Source organism: Bison bison, unplaced genomic scaffold, assembly GCF_000754665.1.
Source record: "Bison bison bison isolate TAMUID 2011002044 unplaced genomic scaffold, Bison_UMD1.0 scf7180017864217, whole genome shotgun sequence".
NCBI lineage: Eukaryota > Metazoa > Chordata > Mammalia > Artiodactyla > Bovidae > Bison > Bison bison.
In genome coordinates this window covers 4,024,843-4,047,326 of record NW_011494789.1, presented here as the reverse complement: position 1 = coordinate 4,047,326, position 22,484 = coordinate 4,024,843, and the positions used below count along the sequence as shown (strand labels likewise).

The following is a 22,484-nucleotide window of genomic DNA, read 5'->3' as shown; positions in this document are numbered from 1 at the left end:
CATGCAGGACGGCCATGTCCGGCGCAGCCAGGCCACGGAGGGGCAGCGGGGTAGGGGGAGGCACAGCAACAGGGGACGGGTGGGAGGAAGCCTGCGGCAGGGACAAGGCCTGGGTGTGAGGAAGAGGCCGCACGCTGGGGAAGGAGACTGAAGTCTGGCAGAGGGGAGCGGTCCATGGGAAGGGGCCTGATCCAGAGCTTGGCTCTGTCCTCCTGGTGCTGTAGCTACAGAGTGTGTTACAGACAGACGCACACTCACATCAACACAGCAACAGACACAGGATCCCTCACCCTGCACTGTCCTCCCGATCCGGCAGCACAGACACCCACCCACAGGGACACACACACACATACATGTGCACAGGATACATACCAGCCCCTCTCACACAGACACCACACGCACACACATCGACCATCAGCCACCTGTGCACATGTGCACACACAAACAGACGCTGGTTGCTCACTCCTCACATGTGAGGAAGCACACACAGGTGCAAACACAGGGGTCACAGCTGCCCTCAGGGCCCTGCACGTGGGTACAAACGGAGACACACTCGAATGCAGAGACCCCGGGCTGATCAGTGACCTGCAGAGGGCGCACACATTAGCTGCTCCGGCTCGGGTGGGTCTGAACATGCACACTCCCATGAACACAGAAACTAATACACAGAGAGACACGTGGTCACAGGCATGCAGTACGTCACACACACATGTTCTCAAGTCTCTCCGCAGTCATTCTGGGCACTGGGTGCCTGGCACGGAGGCAGACATTCATGGAAGGGGGTTGTGAGATGAACACAAGGATTCCAGAGATGAACCCCAAGCTAGAAAGATGCCTGCTGGCACTCACATGGCCAGGCGAGGTCTGTGACAACAGGAGCCCTGTCCTTGGTCTCCCTTGGGAGAAGGGCCTGAGGGCTGGAGCATGGACTTGCAGGTGGCCTTGCTTATCCAATCCCCTCTCAGGCCAAGAAGGATCCAGAAAAACCCAAGGTCAAGAGGTGGAGTCGCCAAGTCCTTCCCCAGGTCTCCTAAGTTAGAGAACCATGGGGGCCTTGAGCGAGGGCCCTGTGGAAGCTGCCTTTGCACAAGCCCTGTGAAAACGTGGGGGTGGTGAGTACCCTACAGCCCATCCTGGGAGTTCACTGAGGAACACACTGGTGACCCTATGCTGGGAGCTTCAGGGGTTGCAGCTACATGGAATGAGCAAAGATTTTCCTGAAATTGACCCTCAAACCTTCCTCGTATTTCCCCTAAATACCAAGTATGATGCCTGGCACATTGCAGGGGTCATAGAGATACTTGCCCAGTGAAAAACTGAGTGGGGGAGTGTGGCTGAGTGCAGCAGTGAGAGCCGCGAGCCGCGAGCCCCGAGGAGGGCCTGCTGCAGTGCCTGGGGCGGGGCTCTGGCACGGTGGTGGTGGGGATGGCCTCTCCTGGGAGCCAAGAATGCAGGTTGCAAGAAGGGCAGGAGCGGGGGTGGACACAGGCCGGGACAAGGAGATGGCACTCACCCTCCAGTGCCAAATGCCCCGGAAGGTGGCTGGGGTCACACTGAAGGTCTTCAGGCTCTCTCTTCTTCTTGCCTTATGGTCTCCTTGCTGGGTGTCCCAAAGTCCAAACAGCCCCTCTCCTGGGGGGCCAGAGTCAGGTGCCCCAGGGCGCCCTGAGGGCTGAACCTTGATGCCCAGTGGCGAGGGTCCTCTGCAGGTTTCTTGTGCAAAAGGGCACTGCATGTGTGCGTGCAAGTGTGTGTGTGTGCGTGCATCTATGCAGGGCTGAGGGTGGGGTGCACACAGTGGTGTGCCAGGGCAGGGCAGCAATCATGGGTGGAGAGCCCTGGGCTCTAGGTCTGACAGATGCAGTACTGGTCACCCCCCACCACCCCCCAAGACTAGAGCAACAGAAGGGCAGGAAGAGACAAGAGTAAGCAGGTAATGGTTTCTCTGGCACCGAGCCCACCCCTGAGTATAGATGTTACATCCCCTCGGCCCTCTGGTGAGCACCTTGAGGAGTTCTGGGGATGTCCCCAGGGAAGAGAGGGATTTGCATTGCGGGGTGGTCTCAGCCAGCAGTGGGGCCAGGGCTGGGGACACTGTATGCAGAGCAGGGTGGCTGGCAGTGCCAAGCGGGGAACCAGTGCACAGGGGCAGTGCATGGCATCCAGTGGGGTAGGCGGGGGTGCAGGGCAGCCACAGGGGCTCAAGGATGCAGGACTCCGGGCAGAGGAGGGGAGAAGGAAGGCGGCAGGGACCTGGCCGGGGGCTTCTGGCCTTTCTGCCACCCATGCCCGGCCCACTAGGTGTGCTAAGGACCCCTGGGCCACTCCAGCCAGTCCACGCCCCCCAGCCCCCCACACTCTCTCCCACCCTAAACGCTGTTGGTGCCCCAGGTCCTACTGCCTCCAGAAAACTACCAGCCTCCTCCCAGCCTAGCCCTGGGTGAAGGACTGGGGGTTATTAAAGCAGGGGAGAGGTGTCTGGGGACCCCTGGAGGTCTGCTTGGAGAGGCTGGGCCGGTGCTCTGACTACCATTGAGTCTGCCCAGAGATGAGGCCATCAAAAGGACTGACCCCTAGCCTTACATGCAGCAGCTCTCAACAGACAAGTGCTGATTGGATCTGAATCTCCCCACCGTGGGCCTTGGGGTAGTGGGGAGGCTTTGGGGTTGACTGGAGGGGCTCCTCATCTCTTGTGAAGACCCCAGTATGAACCCACTTGGCACATGCAGGGTCTGATTAAAGATCCAACCACTGCCAGATAATCTGCCCCACAGTCCAACACAAACACCCTCCTCCTCTGCCTGGGGCAGTGTCCACCTCACTGTGCTCCCTGTTCCCAGGGCTTGCCCTCTGTTAGGGTTCCTAAGCCCTAGAGCGCCCTCTCCCTTCCTTTCTGCAGGTCTACGTACTGTCTGGCCTCAGGGTGGCTCTCATACTGCTCTGAGGGCTCAGGAATAGAGGAGTTCAGGCAGGAAGGGGCTGGCCTGGTGGTGGAGGGCTAGTGGGGGGAGCAGGGGACAGACCGTGCCGCCCGGCACCGGAGGGGCTGGGGAGTGCAGGGGGTGCAGCAGCAGTAAGAAGGGGAGGCGGGGCCTGAAGCGGGGCAGTCCAGGGTTACCTGAGAAGAAGTGGGCCTTGAAGCCCTTTTTGGAGACCGTATTGTCGGACTTGAACTCCACACGCATGTTGTTGTACTGGGAGGTGATGACCTCAGGCTTCTCGGAGCCACAGAACTTGCCGTGCAGCTTGGAGTCGGCCGTGAGTCCACTGCGCACCTCCACAAAGTCGTACTTGCACACCTGTGGGGCAGCACAGCTCCAGGCCACCTCCTCCAGGAAGCCCCTCCTGACCACCCCCACCTAGGGAGGCTCCTTGTTCTGTGGGTCCTTTCACCGTTGCTATGTATGTGCTCAGTCATGTCTGACTCTTTGCCCCACAGACTGTAGCCAGCCAGGCTCCTCTGTCCATGGGATTTCCCAGGCAAGAATACTGGAGCGGGTTGCCATACCCTCCTCCAGAGGATCTTCCCAACTCAAGGATCAAACCCACATCTCTTGTGTCTCCGGTATGGGTAGGCGGGTTCTTTACCACTAGTGTCACCTGGGAAGCCCACATCTCTTTTGTCACATCTAGTAATTAAAAAATGGTGCCACTCCCACCTCGTCAGTTCCTCCTGTGCTCCCCACACAAGCCCCCTAGCCCCATCTCTCTCCAAAGGCATCCGGACTCCATGTCCTTCATTCCCACATGCCACATGCTCCATGGCCTTCAGGGCCCTCCTCCCTGAGCCCCACTGCTTCCCTGAGGGGCTCTCCATCTCTACATTCCTGGAGTGTTTCTTTCAGAGGGTAGGAAGCAGGCACTGAGCCGAGCTCCCACACCTCGGACCTCTCTGAGCCTCCTCAGCCCCTGGGGTGGGCACTTACGTCATTGCCCTCGGTCTCAAAGAAGTCGAACTGCAGGGAAATGCGGTACTGGGTGGGTGCCACCAGCTGCCAGATGCAGTTTTTGTTAGGGGGGTACTCCTTGGGCCAGCCCGGGCTGGTGATGGAGCCATTGAGCTTGGTGAGGAATCCACCACAGGCAGCTGGGGGCACAAGGAAGGCAGTGTCACCCCCCAGGAGTCTCGGCTCTAGAGAAAGGGCATGAACATGGGCTGGGGTGCATGAAGGAGGAGAGAAAGATTTGTGGATTCCCCCAGCCCAAAGTGGGGGCTTGTGTCTAGTCTCTCTAGGGTAGAGGGGGAGGAGGCAGGGTGAGGGGGTGTCTTCAGAGTAGAGGGAGTTGAGGAGTTGTGTGGTCATTTCTATTTTCTCTGTGAGAGAACAGGCCAGGCACTTGCTTGGGCTGTGGGTAGGCTCCAGAAAGGCAGTGCAGGCGGGCAGAAAGTGCTGGCAGGGAGGTAGAGGGGACTGGCAGTGGGCGGGGAAGACAGGGAGGACTGGAAGGATAGCAGGGAGGGCTGGGGGGTGGGGACCAGGAGGCAGGGAGAAGGAGCTGCTCAGAGGTGAGCAGAGAGAAGCCGGCAGCAAGATCAGGCTGAGCTGGAGTCAGTTAGCCAGATAGGGTTTCACTAGCCTCCTGGGAACATTTATAATGAGAGGCCGAAACTCAGTGCCCATCTGAGAATTGCCAAATGGTGGATCACCACCTTCTGGTGGGTGATGAAATCAATCAAGATCAGCATTTAAAAGAAGAACAAGAATGAAAACAAAACAAAACTGAAGTACATCACACCTGGTCACAGTGTGTTCTGGGGGACTGAAATATACAACGTATTCCTCATCAACCAGTGGTGACCAAAGTGCCAGAGAATCCTAGTTTTTCCAGAAAAAGGTCTGTCCGAAGGGCATGACACCCGGGCTGGAGGGTTTGGAAGGGGATAGGGCACAGGGTCCCGGGTGGTCTGGGGGCACTCACCCTCACAGCGGCGCTTGTCGGGGGCCAGCTCGTACCCAGGGTCACAGCTGCACTTGTAGCTACCCAGGGTGTTGAGACACCGCTGCTCACAGCCCCCGCGGTTGGGCCGAGAGCACTCGTCCACCTCTGCGGTCAGAAAGCAAGGGTGTCAGTGACTCCCAGTCTGGGACCTGGGGCCCTCTTCCTCCTGCTCTCTGCTTGAGAGCCAAGCCCAGGATCCCTCAGGCTGCTGAGGCCACTCTTAGCCATTCCAAGGGGAAGAAGTCAGTTGTGACCTTCCTTTGTCCACTCAGCTCTGAAGACAAGGGCTTCCCTGCCCCACCAAGCCTTCCACGGCTGCTCAGAACCCCACTTGGTCCCAAGGACATCCAGCTGAAGACAGCCCTAAAGGCAGAGCCCTGAAGGAAGGGACAGATGGAGCCCATGGAGCCTTCCTTCTGACCACACTAGCTGGGCTGGTGGCCACCTTCATTCACTGGTGTCTCTCCTGCGCCGTCCCTGGCTGAGTACTATTCTTGCATCTCTCCTTCAATCCCTACATGAAGCTTGTGATGGAGGGGCTGTTGCTGTCCCCAGCTTAAGACAAGGAAAGGAAGTTTGGGCAGAATGCCCTCAATGCCCAGAATCACACTGATAAAAAGTCCACACTGTCTTGCCTCCTCCCTGAGCTGCTATGGCACTTCCTGCCTCCGCCTCTCACCAATATCCCTTCTGCACAAACGTGTGGACTTTAAAGCAACTCTTCAATTATGTCAACTCTCAGTCAAGCACCTACCACGCATTGGCTACTTTTACCTAGGCGTGGCATTTACTCAACCAGGTATTATATGTAGTTATTCACTGGGACCTTTCCTGCCCGGTTAGGACATAACTTCAAGGACAGGGCACCAGGGTCTACACATCTCTAGGAGTGTGTTGAGTGAATGAATGAGGTGGGGATGAAGCCACAGCAGCACAATTCACAATAGCTAAGGTGTCCACTGATGGATCAGGCTCAGGAAATCTGATCTGGACACACACTGGAATACTATTCAGCCTTAAAAAAGAGGGAAATTCTGCCATACACGACAACACAGGTGAACCTTTGGGACATGATGTTAAAATAAGCCAGTCACAGAAAGTTAAAATGTACATGATTCCATTCACATGAGGTATCAAAAACAGTCACATTCATAAAATTAAAGAGTGGAATGGTGGGTGCCAGGGCCTGAGGGGCGGGGAGTCACAACTCAGAAGGCATAAATTTTCAGTCAAGGGACTTCCCTGGTGGTCCAGTGGCTCAGATGGTAAAGAATCCGCCTGCAGCGCAAGAGATTTGGGTTCAGTCCCTGGGTTGGGAAGATCCCCTGGGGAAGGGCATGGCAACCCACTCCAGTATGCTTGCCTGGAGAATTCCACGGACAGAGGAGCCTGGTGGACTACAGTCCATGGGGTCACAGAGTCAGACATGACTGAGTGATAACACTTATCCAGTGGTTAAGACTCCAAGTTTCTGCTGGAGGGGGCATGGGTTGGGTTCAGTCCCTGGATGGGGAACTTAAGATCTGCCATGCCATGCAGTGCAGCCAAAAAATAAATTTAAAATCATTTTTTTAAAAAGTTTCAGTCAAGCTGACAGAGCTGGACAGCACCATACCTGTGCTGAATTGTACACTCAGTTGTGTTCTGAGTGTAACTCTCATACTAAGTGTTTTTACCACAAGCAAATAAAATTAAGAAAAAGAAGGACCAGAGAGGATGGGTTGGCCACATGGGCGGGCCTGGTGGGGCAGCGGGGAAGGAGGCACCTTTGAAAAAGTTGACGGCAAAGCCAGCCTTGTTAATGGACCCGTCGGAGACGAACTTGAGCCAGAGGCGGCTGGACGTGCTCTTGATGTCGTCGGGCTTCTCGTAGCCACAGTAGCGCCCGATGAGGGTGCTGCTCTCGCTGTGCCCGTCCCGCACCTCCAGGTAGTCGTAGGCGCAGCTGTCGTGGCGCTCGATCTGGAGGAGGCAGTGGGGGGCTCATCGGCAAGAGGAGCCCTGGTGGCCCAGACCCAGGCCCTGGAAGCCCTCAGGAGGTGGGCCCCGTCCTGGGGGGGGTCCCTGACCCACCTCAAAGGACTGGAAGGTGAGGCCCACGTGGAAGCCCTCGGACACCTGGATCCGCCAGACGCAGACCTTGCTGGGCCGGTAGTCATCTGGGTAATTGGGCGATTGGATGTGGCCATTGTCCTTTTTCACATCTCCCCCGCAGATGGCTTTGGGGACAAGGGACAAGGTGGGGAAGAAGGGAGTGTTGGTCAGAATGCTCTGAGCTCCTCTTTCCTTCTTCCAGTCCCACCCATATCCCCCAGCCTCTCAGGGTCCCAGGCCTCGGCCAATCCCATTGAGATCTCTGCTTCCTCCCTCAAGGGGCCTTGGCCTCACCCGTGGGTGCCAGGAGGGAGGGGCTCTAGGGTGTCCAGGGACCCCACCTCCAACTCCCCTCTCCCCTTGCCTCAGTACCTTCATAGACCGCGAAGAAGCCCTTCCCGACCCAGTTGCTGCTGCTGCGGAATTCAACCCAGAGGCGGCTGTCGGTGGAGACGATGGGCTCGGGGAGTTTGCCCCCACAGAAGCGGCCTGCACAGATGGGGCGGACAGAAGGCAGTGAGGCTCCAGTGAGGCCTCCTCCCTTCTCTCCCCAGGGCTGCAACTCCAGGGAGCCCGCCCCATCTCCACGGGCGGGTGCTAGACCCTGGTCTGCCCTTGACGCACATTCTCAAGACCGCACACACTCCAGTTGGCCTGTATCTGATCCAAGGTCCAGTATGGCCTTGAAGAGCCAGAGGCCACTCTAGAAGATTTCATGCACTTGAGGGAAAGGATAGGAAGGAATCTGTGTCTAGGAGGAAAGAGATTCCTCACCATAACCAATGGTGCTGTTGTTTAGTCACTAAGTCATGTCCGACTCTTTGCGATCCCATGGACTATAGTATATCTCTGCCAGGCTCCTCTGTCCATGGGATTCTCTAGGCAAGAATACTAGAGTGGGGTGCCATTCCCTTCTCCAGGGGATCTTCCCAACCCAGGGATCGAACCCACATCTCCAGCACTATAGGCGGATTCTTTACTGCTGAGTTACCAGGGAAGCCCATAACCAAGGATACCTGTGTTTTATTTATTGACACTTTTTAAAAAGAGCATTATCATCGTTACCTATCTTTTCTTACTTGCTATCCATGCTAACAAGCAATAACCAAAAGCAAACACAGCTTTCTTTAGCTATGACAAAATGTCATTTGCTCAAATGCGGGGGGTGCCATAGGAGCCCAAATAAACCCCTGAATCCAGGAACTGGGCAGAAAATGTTTTATTTGACGTGAAACCTGACAAGAATCCACGTAAGTGGGTGAGGTTGGCCATCTGTGAAATCCTTTGTAGCCGAGAATCAACTTGGGATGATTTGTGTGTTCCTAGTAAGATGGGTGTTTTCCCAACTTTTGGCAGGGGACGGAGGGTGCTGCCCTAGGAATGCAAGTTGTGAAAAAGAAACTGCAATCTTGGAAACATTCACACTTTCGTAGCAGGAAGTATCATAAAGACAGCTGCTTTGGGTGACTAATAAGAAATAGGCCAACATCAGAAACAAACTAGGGGGAGGGGGGAAGAGATGGTTAGTGAGGACTTGTCAGCCTGCTTCAGGCACAAGCTATGGGGCAGAGGTTCTTAAGCTAATGAGCAGTCCTGAGCCACTTAGGAACAGGTCCAGATCGGAGAAGGAAAATTCAGGTACCCTCTCAGGCTCTATGTCCATTACAGGATCTTCTGTCCTGTGGTTCTGACCCAGCCATCCCCCCACTTACCCACTCCCCACCCCCACCACCCCACCCCAAGACAAAGTATCCTGTACAAACAAGTTTGGGCCATTGTGCCAGGAATGCAGGCCTCTGTGATGCACCAGGCTACATCGTGGGCACCCTCAGGCCACATCTCACAAACAAGAAACAGAGCCTCTAACATTGCCCAGATGAGCAAGAGAGCCTGGAGCTGAGAAGATGGGCCCGTCCATCTCCCTCTGTTACCTGGTGTGACTCCCCACCATGTACACTGATAAGCCACCATCTGCGAGAAGCCCAGAAGCCCATACCAAGGTCTCTACAAGGTCCAGACTAGGGAAGGGACTTGCCCAAAGTCACACACTTCACGATGGAGCTGGCAGCACTGACTACACCAGCACTCCTGGCTTCCATGCCATGGTGCTGCCCTTGGCCAGGTATTGGTGTCAGGGAGGATGCAGGCTGTGATGTGAATAATTATACCAAGGATTTGACTGTGGAGTGGGCCAGGCAAGGCTGGGGCCCGTACCTCGAAGGGGCGCCTTCCTCCAGAAGCCATCTCGGACCTCCACGTAGTCATACCAGCACAGGCGGCTACGGTACAGGTCCATGGACGTGAAGTTCAGAATGATCTGGGAAAATGGGGGAGGAAGAAGGTTACACTGCTGCCCATGCTTCGCTGACCTCACCCATCAGTCCCATGACCGCTGCCTGCCTTGTAAGGCCATCTGCCATGGGTTATAAATAGTTAAAAGAACTTCCCTAATGGTCCAGTGATTAAAGAATCTGCCTGCCAATGCAGGGGACATGGGTTCAATCCCTGGTCTGGGAAGATCCCACACCCCACAGAGCAACAAAAACTCGTGCACCACAATTACTGAGTCTGCATGCTGCAACCACTGAAGCCTTCACACCCTAAAGCCTGTGCTCTGCAACAAGAGAAGCCACTGCAGTGAGAAGCCTGGGCATCGCAACAGAGTAGCCCCTGCTTGCCATGACGAGAGAGAAAGCCAGTGCTCAGCAACAAAGACCCCAGCGAAGCCAAAAATAAATTTTAAAAAAATAGTTAAGAGTTCCAAAAAGGAGCTCCTGGCACAGAAATGTCCCTCCTCCCCAGCCATCTGCCAGTTCTAGTCAGCATTCTTCCCAGACATCCCGGGCCAGGCCTCACTTAAAATGCACGACCTCACTGAATATATGTTTGAAACCCAGGGTCTCATTTTACTGATCTCCTTAGTTAAGGAGCCGTTGCTTAGGGTTACACAAACCTAGCTCTTCTCGTGGTCAACTTAAATAATATAAATTACAACATCTTTAGAGGGAAGAGGTCTCCTTGGTGATAGGAAGGGCCCAAGACAGTATTTGGGTACTGGGGGGGTCTGAATGGGAATGCAGGGTCCAGAGAGGAAGAGCAGAGGTCACCTATCATCACATATTTATTAAATGCTGGTCCTGAGCAGGGGTCATGCTGACTACTGAGGAGAACATCAGGTCTGTATGCCTCCCGTGAATGGGTTTAAGATACTCAACGATACAGTGTAGTTGAGTATACACACACACACACACACACACACACACACATCTCTATCAAGGAAATTAGGACTTAGAAGAATAAGACATGCATGAAAAGATCACCTAATGAGGGCCTTCCCTGGGGTTCAGTGGTTAAAAATCCTCCCTGCAATGAAAGGGGACGCAGGTTCTATCCCTGGCAGGGGAACTAAGATCCCACATGCCTCAGAGGGACTGAGCCCGTGTGCCACAACAATTGAGCCTGCAAGCCACAACTAGAGAGTCTGTGTGCTACAGTGAAAGATCCTACCTGCGGGAACTGAGACCTGAGGCGGCCAAATAAATCATTAAAAAAAAGCATTATGTTAAAAAGATCACTGAGTGAAAAACTCAGGCCCCAGTCATTTGAGCCTCAGTTTGAATCTCATCTCTGCATTTCCTGCTGTGAGTCCTTGGGTAAATCACTTGACCTCTCTGAACCTCAGTTACCTAGTACGTAAAATGAGGAAAGACATCTCAACCTGACACAGCCCTTCATGGGTATAGGGACTGCCCTAAGCACCTTCTGCACATAAACTCATTTCTGCCTTTGAACTCATCAAATGTTCACCTAATACTGGAGGGACCTCTAACACCTTGGTAAGTACCGAGTCTCCCCAGTAGGTGGGCTCATGAACAGGTAGAGAAGCACACTTTCTTGCTTAGTAGCTTCTGGAGCGAGCCCTGAAGCTTGCTGTACTTTCTGACTCCAACAAGCAGGGACTCCAGAGAATGCCCCCCTGCCCATCTGCAAGGCGTGTGCAGTGAGCATGCGAAGCTCCAAGGGGCCCACCTGTTAGGTGTGAACTAGATTCCCTGCTGGAGGAGAAAGGGACAAGGGAGTCCGTCTCCCCTCTGGCTCCCTGCAATGTTAGAGGCAGACAGAGTGGAGGCTGGAATGAAAAAGATCCCATACCTTCCAGGATGGCTGAGATGATAAAGAATCTGCCTGCAATGCAGGAGACCCAGTTTCGATCCCTGGGTCAGGAAGGTCAGGAAGATCCCCTAGAGAAGGGAATGCAACCCACTGCAGTATTCTTGCCTGGGAAATTCCATGGACAGAGGAGCCTGGCGGCTACAGTCCATGGGGTTGCAAAGAGTCAGACATGACTGAGCGGCTAACACAGAGTAGAGGCTGGAATGAAAAAGATCCCACAGCAGGCGCCGGCAGCTGCTGTCTGCAGCCAAGGTCAATGCTACCACTGGTCAAGAGCTCCTGGCTTATGGTCACTTTAGCACCAACCCCGTCAGAACTCCTCATGATTTCACCATTGACTTGCATGATCCTTGCCATTTCCTGACCTCTGCATTCCCTGCCCTCCTCTCCCACCCTCTCTCTGCCCCTTTCCAGCCAACACATCATGCCCTAAATCTTGTTAACGTCCACAATCTCAAACCCAAGGACCCCATTCTCTGTCCATGTGGTCCAATCTTTCCTCACTCACTCCCTCTGTGCATACAGCCCAATCCTTCCAATTCACTACAACCTTCAATCTACTGAGTCCATCATATTTTCACTGCTTTTCACCCCCACATGTCATCCTGACCTAGCTTAGAATCCATGGTCCACCTTTTATCTTTTCTTTTGATTCATACATAAGTTTAAATATGTTTGTGTTGGGGAGGCTTTCATTAATTTTGCTGCTTTGATGTAATCAAGTGGGATTACAAGAGGTAATCAAGTGAGATCATGTTTTGAAAAGTACACTATATTACTCTTTTTTTTGGTTGGTTTTTTTTTTTTTTTTGGACACACTGCACAGGCTTCCCAGGTGGTGCTAGTGGTAAAGAACCTTCCTGCCAATGCAGAGGATATAAGAGACATGGGTTAAATCCCTGGGAAGATCCCCTGGAGGAGACTACGGCAATCCACTCCAATATTCTTGCCTGGAAAATTCCATGGACAGAGGAGCCTGGTGGGCTACAGTCCATGGGGTCACGAAGAGTTGGACACGACTGAATTCACACATACAGCTTGCAGGATCTCAGTTCTCTGACCAGAAATTGAACCTGGGCCATGGCAGTAAGAGCCTGGAACCCTAACCAGGCTACCAGGGAACCCTTCAAAAGCACACTATATTACTCTTGATGATGATAATTAATCATCATCGGGAGTATCATTATGATAAAAAGACAAGTCCTGACATTTTGAAAAACTGAAGTTGAAAATCTGTTCCAGCTCTTGTTCTAGAGCCAGCGTCTTATTACCCAATATTTTATCTTTTCAGAAAATGATCAAATGTGACCACAGAGGAAGTTTCATTCATTATGGAATCCTCAGTGCATGGCACATAGTTGTTGCTTAGTAAATATTTCTTGACCAGAATTTTGCCTTCTAGAATTTGTTGTACAGAGAAACTTGCCTAAGTGTATAAAGATATAAATTTCAAGGTGTTTATTTTGGTAGTAATAAAAGGTTGGAAAAACTTAGATCAGCATCCATCAAGTAACCTGCAGGATGGGCTTCCCTGGTGGCTCAGTCATAAAGAATCCTCCTGCCAATGCAGGAAACATGGGTTCAATCCCTGGTCTGGGAGGATCCCACAAGCTGAGGAACCCACAACTACTCTGCCTGTGCTCTAGAGCCGGGGAACCACAACTACGGAGTCCACATGCCACAAGACTGAAGCCTGCACACGTCTAGCCCATGCCCTGCAACGAGAGAAATCACTGCAATGAGAAGCCTATGCATGGCAGCTAGAGAGCAGCCCCCACTCACTGTAGTTAGAGAAAAGTCCGTGCGCAGCGATGAAGACCCAGCACAGTCAAAAATAAATAAAAATAAAATTATATTTAAAAAGAGACCTGCAGGGGGTGATTAAATAATTAAATTGAGATGATGGGATGCCAAGCAGCCTCAAAAGTGATTGAGGTAGATAATATATGTGCGGACATAGACCGATGACCACGATTTATTGTTAAGTGAAAGGCAAGTTACAGAAGACCACACACACACTAAAAGGAGGACATCCCAAGTGTTACCAATGCTTAGTCATCTCTGAGGAGTGGCATTCAGAGGATAATCAAGGGGAGAAAGTTCATTTTTTACCTTAGGCATTTCTATATTGCTCAAAATTTTAATAACATGCATATGTTATCTTTATACCTAGCACACAACAAAAATATCTTTTAAAGAGTTGCTGGATGGGGGTTCCCTGGTGGTCCAGTGGTTAAGAATCCGCCTGCCAACGCAGGGACATGGGTTCGATCCCTGGTCTGGGAAGAGTCCACATGCAACAGAGCAACTAAGCCTGAGAGCCACGTCTACTGAAGCCCGGGCTCCGCAGCAAGAGAAGCCACCACAATGAAAAGCCCACGCTCTGCAACTAGAGAAAGCCCTTGTGCAGCAACAAAGACCCACCACGGCAACAAAGAAAATAAATAAATCTTTTAAAAAAATAAAAAAAGAGTGGCTGGATGGAAGAAGGAATGCAGAGGGCCAAGTGAGGGCTTCTTGGCTCCTAAACTTACTCTCTTAACCACTACTCCACGTGGCTTCTCTGAGCCTGCCAATCAAGTCCGCTCAGCAGCTGCACGGAGAATAGCAGCCACTTTCCTTTCTTCCCCAGAAACAACCGTGACTCTGTCCAGGATGGATGCATTCAGGCCCCCCAAAAAGAAACCACGTCCGGCTGGCAGACCCCTACAGGGCCCACCCAAGACCTTCCACGGGCAAGAGGAAGCAGAGGTCACCACAAGTAGGAGGAAGAGACCTGGGCTGGCAGTCAGGCGCATCTCACAGGGAGGTGCAGCTGGGGCTATATTGAGACCGGAGGTGTCTAATTAAGACTTGTAACGACTTCTGTCGTGTGGAAACAGCAGTGCTCTGGTGGCAGGGGCATTGCCCTTTGCCAAGGAAAACCTGGCCAGCTCTGCCACTTCCTAGCTGGTGATTCTGGCTCGGAGCCTGACTTTGGGCCTCACTGTCTTTGTCTGAAAAATGGAGGCGATCATAAGGATTCCACTGGGGAGTCGTGGGGAAAATGTGATAGGGGTGCAGAGCCCCCAGGTGAACCCTGCATATGGGAAGCATTCCTCATTCGTGTTGGGTGGTCTCAAGGAGGAGTTGGGAGAACACATCAATCCTCGGAGACCAGTCGGCTGGCCTCAGGCAGATCTTGGGCTCATCACTGAACTCCTCTGTTTCCTTATTTGTGAGATGGTAATGGTAATAGTGAGCTTCCCTGGTGGCTCAGCAGTAAAGAATCCACCTGCCAATGCAGAAGACGTGGGTTCGATCCATGGGTCAGGAAGATTCCCCTGGAGGAAGAAATAGCAACCCACCCCAGTATACTTGCCTAGGAAATCCCATGGATGGAGGAGCCTGGTGGGCTACAGTCCATGGGGTCACAAAGGAATTGGACAGGACTTAGTGACTAAACAACAATGACAACAACAAATGGTAATAGTACCTGCCTCATAGAGTTTAGGGGAATTGAATTATTACATGTAAAATTTAAGACCTTGTCTGACACCGGGGTCAAACATACGTGTCACACGTCCATATGGCAGTGTATGCCACTCAATATATGTGGATTTCGCTCCTAGAGTTGAGTTTAGATAGTCTGATATTTGGGTCACAATATGGTCCACACCAGAATCCAGGAAAATAGAGGGAGGCAATTGAGGCACCCAGGGACGTTGACTAGGGCTTATTCATTAATAGATCAGGACTATAGAATGATACTTGCTTCCCAGGTGGCGCAGTGGTAAAGAATCCACCTGCCAAAGCAGGAGGGATGGGTTTGATCCCTGGGTCAGGAAGATCTCCTGGAGTAGGAAATGGCAACTCACTCCAGTATTCTTGCTTGGAAAATTTCAGGGACAAAGGAGCTTGGCAGGCTAGTCCATGGGGTCACAAAAGTCAGACATGACTGAGCACATACACACACACACAGAATGATACTAGCAGCTAACACTGAATTCCTGCTATGTTTAGGCAGTGCCCTATAAGCACTTTATGTACATTAACTTGTTTAACCCTTGTATCAACCCCATGAGGGAGGTACTATCACCAGGCCCATTTTACAGATGGGGAAACAAAGGCTCAGAGAGCGTAAGCAACTTCCCCAACATCATACATCCAGTAATGAGCACAGCTGAGGGACTTTCCTGATGGTCCAGTGGCTAAGACACTGTGTTCCCAAAGCAGAGTGCCTGGGTTCGATTTCTGGTTGGGGAACTAGATCCCACATGCCGAAACTAAAACCAGGCACAGCCAAATAAATAAAAATTAACATATATATTAATTTTAGAATTGCAGTGCTAAAGAAGCTGCTTGAGAGTCCCTTGGACAGAAAGATCAAACCAGTCATCCTAAAGGAAATCAACCTTGAACATTCATTGGAAGGACTGATGAAGCAGAAGCTCCAATACTTCGGCCCCCTGATGTGAAGAGCCAACTCATTGGAAAAGACCCTGATGCTGGGAAAGACCGAGGGCAGGAAGAGAAGGGGCGACAGAGGATGAGATGGCAGGATGGCATCACTGGCTCAATGGACATCGGTTTGAGAAAACTCCAGGAGATAGTGAAGGACAGGGAAGCCTGGCATGCTGCGGTTCATGGGGTCGCAAAGAGCTGGGCATGACTTAGCGACTGAACAACAACGGATATATATATTAAAAAAAGAACACAGCTGAGAGTCAAACCTAGGCTTCAACTCTGGCTCTTAAACTTATGCCGTTAACCTCTAGTCCCTGTGGCCTCCCCAGGCCTACCAATCAATTCTGCCCAACAGCTGTACAAAGAAAGAGCATCAACTTTCCCTCCATCCTCAGAGCCCCACACCCTTCAGTGCCCAAGAAGAGAGACTTAGGAGTGGACTCAGCCCAGGCCTTGCAGAGCAGGGAGGAAATGGGTCATCTCTGCCCAGTTGGGGAATGGGAAGTAGGGGTCAGGGAAGGCCTTACAGAGGAGGCAGAATTTGGGCTGGACCTTGAGGAAGAGTCAGGATGTCGGAAAGTAGGGACGGGAAGGAGGGTGGATACGCCAAATCCAAAAAACACTGTATACTCTTATCTTCTTGGCTGCTCTACAACAATTGACTGTGGTGTCCTGAAACCACTCTCCTGCTCATAAAGGAGTTCCCTTTGTTGCCTGGGAAACACTGTAAATACTCTTCAGGGCAGCTGCTAATCACTTGTAGCGTCAAGGCTTAGGGATCCTCAGAGAAGTCCTCCAAAGTGGCTCTTTCATCTGACATCACCGAGACTTGCGTGATTGTACAAGATAAGATTCACATATCACGTGCATTGCTGGCAATAAGCTGAGAACTGGGAGGCAAGTGAAAAACAACCTCTCAGGAGCCAAACAGATGTCAAAGTCCATTCGCTAATGCCGTTAGATTTATTTAAGGTTTACTGTTGAAAGAGTAGACTTTGGAGTTAGATAGTCCTAGAATTGAGTGCTGGTTCCACCACTGCTACCGGAGCAAACTTGGCCAGGTCTACTGCCCTTTGAGCCTCGAGACCCTCCTCTCTCCAGCAGGGATAGCAGTACCTACATCATGACACTGCTGTGAGGAATAAAGAGATCATGCATATAGAATGCCAATACTTTGCACATAATTGGCCACAGGGAGTGGCTGTGACAATTTTATGATGCCATCTTCTTCTATTCTCCCCAGCTTTTAAATGTTTCTGTCCCCTACAGTTCCATCTTTCATTCGGTTATAATTCTATGGCTTCAGCCAGGACCATGGGTATGTTTTGTGTGTGTGTGTTAGTAACTCAGTTGTGTCTGACTTTTTGTGACCCCATGGAGTGTAGCCTGCCAGGCTCCTCTGTTCATGGAATTCTCCAATCGTGCCTTGGTTAATCTGAATTTTTTTTTAAATCTCTAGCCTACTCCCAGGAGCTCTGGGCACACTGCTGAAAAAGGATGGTGAGTCTTGTGGGAGATACGGAGGGAGCAGGCTGAAGGCATACAAGGTTTTTCTAAGGCAAGGCCATATGTCCGCTAGAGCAGGGGTCCCCACCCTAATTGCCAGTCCATGGCCTGTTAGCAACTGGGCTATATTGTAGGAGGTGAACAGCAGGCAAGTGAGTGAAGTTTCATCTGTATTTATAGCTACTCCACATTGCTCACATTACTCCTTGAGCTTTATCTCCTGTCAGTTCAGCCATGGCATTAAATTCTCACAGAAGAATGAACCCTATTGTGAACTACGCACGCGAGGGATAGAGGTTGCACGCTTCTTATGAGAATCTAATGCCTGATGATCTGAGACAGTGATGCTAGCGCCAGGGAGTGGCTGCAAATACTATCATTAGCACAATAAACGCAGTGCACTTGAATCATCCTGAAACCATCCCTCCCACCCCAGTCCGTGGAAACACTGTCTTCCATGAAACCAGTCCCTGGTGCCAAAAAGGTTGGGAACCACTGCTCTAGAGACTAGGGCCAGCCCATGTCAGTGCAGAGCAAGAAGGGAAGAAGTGGGTCCTGACAAAGTTGTCCTATGCCTTCTGACAAAGCAAACCTCCTAAACAGGAAAGAAAGGAAGCTCTACCCTCCTCAGTGCTCCTCAGGGCCAGGGACTATCTCGGTCACCTGTCCATCCCTGGTGCCAGGCCCAGAGCCAGGCACAAAGTGGCCAGACAACACTGTTGCGGAAGGGCACTTAAGTAGTTGTTGAAAGAACGGAATAGGCTTTGGAATACACACAGTACTACAATCGCAGACTCTGATATCATAATCTAGGTTCTACGAGATCCTGGGCAAGTTAGTTTTTCTAAGTTTGCTTTCTCATATACAAAATGAAGCCAACAGGAATTCCCTGGCAGTCAGGTGGTTAGGTCTCTGTGCTTTTACTCCAAGGGGTCAGTTCGATCCCTGGTCAGGGAACTAAGATCCCACAGGCTGCATAGTGCAGCCAAAAAAAAAAAATAATAATAAGGCTAACATTAGCACCCAGCCTTTAACGTTGTAGGGCTAACTAAAAGACATAACACAAAGAATTTAACACGTGCCTGGCCAATCATTAGTGCTCAGTATTCATTACATGTTGTTATTATCTGTGGTGAAATTTCCAAATTCCTCAGTAGAGGAATGAAAGAATCCAGGGCAAGGTCAGTACAAGACAGCAAAAAGGACCACAATTTTTAAGTTAGATTCAGAACAAGGAGAAGAACAAGGAAGGGGTAGGTTCACTGTTGAGGGACGACGTAGAAAGCTAAGCGAGAGAGATAGGGAATTACTCAACTCTCAATGAAAGTTTGTTGTAAAAAAGGATGATCTTCAAATTACAAAAAATAAACATCATTTGAAAAGGAAAGAGAAGCTCAATAATATAGGAGGAGAGTCAGCAAGCGCCTATTTAAATTGGCTTTTGTCTCTAGACTCAAAAATGACATCAGAGGACATTCAAATAACTTGCAGATGTGATCAGTGTCTGTAATCTTGAGAAGTCAGAACAGAATCTTTCCAGTTTTCAAAAGGGGTGTGTGCGAGAACGTACACATGAGTGTTTGGGGAGGAGAGTTTGGAGTTTAATTCTGGGAATTGCAAACCATGGAGTTCAATGTTAATCCCCAATTCAACAGATGGTCTGTGACCATTTAAAATAGATAGCCTGTGACCATTTAGAAAAGAAACACTTGATTGCTAGGAGCCAGTTTGGGTTCACTGGAAATAAGACACATTAGACAAATCTTACTTCCTTTTAAAAAGGGGCTTTACCAACCGGTGAAATAGTACTTATGTTTGCTAAGGCAATCCACCCACTTACTTGGTATTTATTAATCACTTCCTATGCCAAAGACATAAAGATGACACAGGCCTGGTCTCAGAAATGGCTCCTACTGTGGTTGGTCAACCCAGTGGTGACCTGTGGCTGACTGGTAATGACTCTTAAAGTAGTCATCGCTAGTGGAATAGCTCTGCCTGAAGCCTGCAGATTACTGGGGCAATGTCAATTCAGAGGGAGATCTTGGGATCTGCTTTGATTCATGTCCTGTTCAACATTTTGATCAAAGGTTGAGTTTAGAAGACCCAGAAGACATGCATATCCAATGAGCTCATGACAGAGTGAGAATGGCTACCTGGTGGATGGTAGAATTCTGATTCAAAATCATCTTGAAACCTGTTGGAATAAGCAATGTGACTGATAATAAAATCTAACCCAGCTCAAGGTTGCACTAGAACATTAAGTACCAAGTTCCAATCAAGGGATATAAACCCTGAAAAGCTGTGGGTGCAATAAAAATATGAAGGACATGGAAGACCCAAGGGTGGGTGAGAGATCCAGACTCCACGTGAAAAGCCTGTGAATGGATCTGAGAAGCAAGTAGAAAAATGCGTAGCACATAATAAATGCTCTTCATGAGTTAGCGTTTGTATACAACTATCAGTAGAAGCCTCCCATCCTCCTGGGCTTCCCTAGTGGCTCAGATGATAAAGAATCCACCTGCAATGCGGAGAAGGCAATGGCACCCCACTCCAGTACTCTTGCCTGGAAAATCCCATGGACAGAGGAGCCTGGAAGGCTGAAGTCCATGGGATTGCTGAGGGTCAGACATGACTGAGCAACTTCACTTTCACTTTTCACTTTCATGCATTGGAGAAGGAAATGGCAACCCACTCCAGTGTTCTTGCCTGGAGAATCCTAGGGATAGGGGAGCCTGGTGGGCTGCTGTCTATGGGGTCGCACAGAGTTGGACACGACTGAAGTGACTTAGCAGCAGCAGCAGCAATGCGGGAGACATGGGCTCAGTCCCTAGGTTGGAAAGATCCCCTGGAGCAGGGAATGGCCACCCACTCCATTATTCTGGCCTGGAGAATTCCATGGACAGAGAAGCCTGGCAGGCTACAGCCCATGGGATCACAAAGAATTGGACACGACTGAGCGACTTTCACACTTTCCCATCCTCCTGTGGGGTGAATGAGTACATTTCCCAGGCAGGTCATTCACAGCCACAAGGACTCAGCTCTCCTACTCGGGGGTCCTGGCAGAGGAAGTGATGCTCAGTTACCTTCTCCCCAGGTGTGACCGAGATGCGCCATACACAGTGCATGTGGGCAGAGTAGCCATTGGGGTACTCGGGGGAGGAGAAGTTGCCTGTACTGTCCTGCAGGGTCTCTCCACAGGCTGTCAAGGAAAGGAAATGATCAGATTGCTTGCTGCAGCTGCCCAGTCCCCCCAACCTTCTGGCTTCTCATCCTGGGCCCTGGTGCCCTTTGGGGGACAGCAGACTGGTTGAGCAGAGCAAAGAGTCTGGGATGGTTCTGTCCCTTTAAGATCCACCTCCTTCTCCTCTTTTTCTATCTAGTGCCAGGGATGCCCTGTTGTCAAGGCAACAAGGCTTCCAGAGTTAAGGTCAAGCTCCTTGGGAGGGCCTCATTCTGTCTCACTTCCTGGGAATTGCTTTGCACGCCCCCCGCCCCCCAACCCTTGGCTTTTTCTACTCCCACTGCCCCTCACTCTCAGAGACCCTCAGAAGGTGGGTGGCTCAGCATCTCCCCATTAGACCCGAGCCCCAGTTTGGCTCTGTAACTTGAACACTGCTCCTACCTGGGTGCCCCCTCCTCAGAAACCAGGCTGCCTCTAACTTTTCTAAGTCTCACAGCTTCAACCTTCTTGGCCCCAGGGCCTGCCCTCCACCCGACTCTGTCCCGTCCCCACCCCTGCCCTGACCTGGGCACTTGTAGAGCTTGCGTGCCTGGGCAATGTCCCCCTTGCTGAGTCGTGTCCTCTGGCCAATGGGGGGCTTCACCCCATTCACCTCGTACTTGGGAACGATGGTGTCCAGGAAGATGCCCCTGGGGAGGAGGAGAAGCCCAGGCCCGGGTGAGAATCAAACGGAAGGAGGGTGGCTCGCCTGCATGCACCCAAGGTCACGACCCTGCCAGAGCCCAGACATTCCTCAGCAGGGTCAGGGACGGGTGGAGACATCTCACCCTGTCATTACACTGCCCACTGACCAGCTGCCACCCTGCTCCGTGGCAGCCACGCCACAGGGCCTGGGGGAGCCCCAGGAACACTTGGGAGGTTGAGAACACAGACCTAGGAGGCCCTGGGGACCCACCCGTGCCCTTGCTCTGTCTGGCCCACCTCCCAACCCTGGGAGACCTCAGACCCCCTAGTCAGCCGTGTCTCAGCCCTGCTTCTGAGGCCCCTTGTGCTGTATCAGCCCTGCCGACACCCCTCCCAGGACTACCCAGGGCCAGCCCTTCTTTCTTCCTGATGGCACCTGGCACAAGGCCAAAGGGCAGGTTCCACTGTGGCCAGACCAGACCCCAAAACAGCCCCTCCAGCTCCTGACCCATCGTGTCTCCTGTCCCCCCAGTTCCTGCCTGCTGGGTCCCGGGTGTTTCCATCTGGGAAGATCAGAATGCAGGCAGAGCAGGCAGCCCTCCACCTCCCCAGGGCCCCTGACTCACACCCAGCTGGCTGGACCTCAGCAGGAGATGGGGTAGGATTGGTGGGAAATGGGTGGTCTGTGGGTGGGGGCTGGGGTGACCTCACCACCCTTCCTTGGTCTATTCCCTCAGGTCTGGAGGCAGGAAGAGAGGGTCTAGAAGGAGAGACTGAGGAGAGGGGAAGGGCCAGTGTCTGGGAGAACAGAGATGGAGGAAGAGGGCAGAGCCAGGCATGGGAAAGGCCAGGCGTGGCGGGTGAGGGAAAGCCTGAGGAGGGGGAGGGGCAGAGTCCCATACTCTGCTAAGGAGAAGCTGGGATGGGGAGGCTGGGCCAAGACTGCTGGGGGTTCTGCCTGTGGTTTCTGGGAACCTATGCTTAGTCATTCAGTCCTGTCTGACCCTTTGCAACATCCCCTGAACTGTATACCATCAGGCTCCTCTGTCCATGGGATTCTCCAGGCAAGAATACTGGAGTTGGTTACCATTCCCTTCTCCAGGGGATCTTCCCAACCCAGGGATCAAACCCAGGTCTTTCCCACTGCAGGCGGATTCTTTACTGTCTGAGCCACCAGGAAGCCTGGGCTCAGGATAAAGAGTAGGTGTATATGTGCTCATGAACTAGGGAGCGGGGCTGGTCCAGGACAGAAGCCAGCCTTTGTACAGATCAATTACAAAAAGGCAGACCCACCAGAAAAATGTGCCCCCTTTGGCGGATGGTTGAGGGAAAAACTCAGCTCCCTTGGGCTGATACAGCTCCGGGGCCTTGGCATCCCACGTGCCTGGGCAGCAGCTGGGTTTCACCCTCCTGCGGCCACTGTGCCCAGTACTAGGTGAGGAACCTAGGCCCTGGGAGT

At 51.9% G+C, this 22,484-nt stretch overlaps 1 protein-coding gene across 1 annotated transcript in view; it reads right to left on the bottom strand.

Annotated features, from left to right (window-relative positions):
• The window catches only part of BMP1 (bone morphogenetic protein 1), a gene marked incomplete at its 5' end in the record, with an annotated part of 39,031 nt that overhangs the window by 11,065 nt on the left and 5,482 nt on the right, over positions 1–22,484 (bottom strand). The window contains 9 exons of the mRNA XM_010845495.1: positions 3,119–3,299; positions 3,927–4,087; positions 4,921–5,046; positions 6,708–6,903; positions 7,015–7,160; positions 7,408–7,524; positions 9,250–9,352; positions 20,244–20,359; positions 20,906–21,030. Of these exons, the coding sequence (XP_010843797.1) occupies positions 3,119–3,299; positions 3,927–4,087; positions 4,921–5,046; positions 6,708–6,903; positions 7,015–7,160; positions 7,408–7,524; positions 9,250–9,352; positions 20,244–20,359; positions 20,906–21,030 (1,271 nt within the window). The remainder of the gene's footprint in view (positions 1–3,118; positions 3,300–3,926; positions 4,088–4,920; positions 5,047–6,707; positions 6,904–7,014; positions 7,161–7,407; positions 7,525–9,249; positions 9,353–20,243; positions 20,360–20,905; positions 21,031–22,484) is intronic.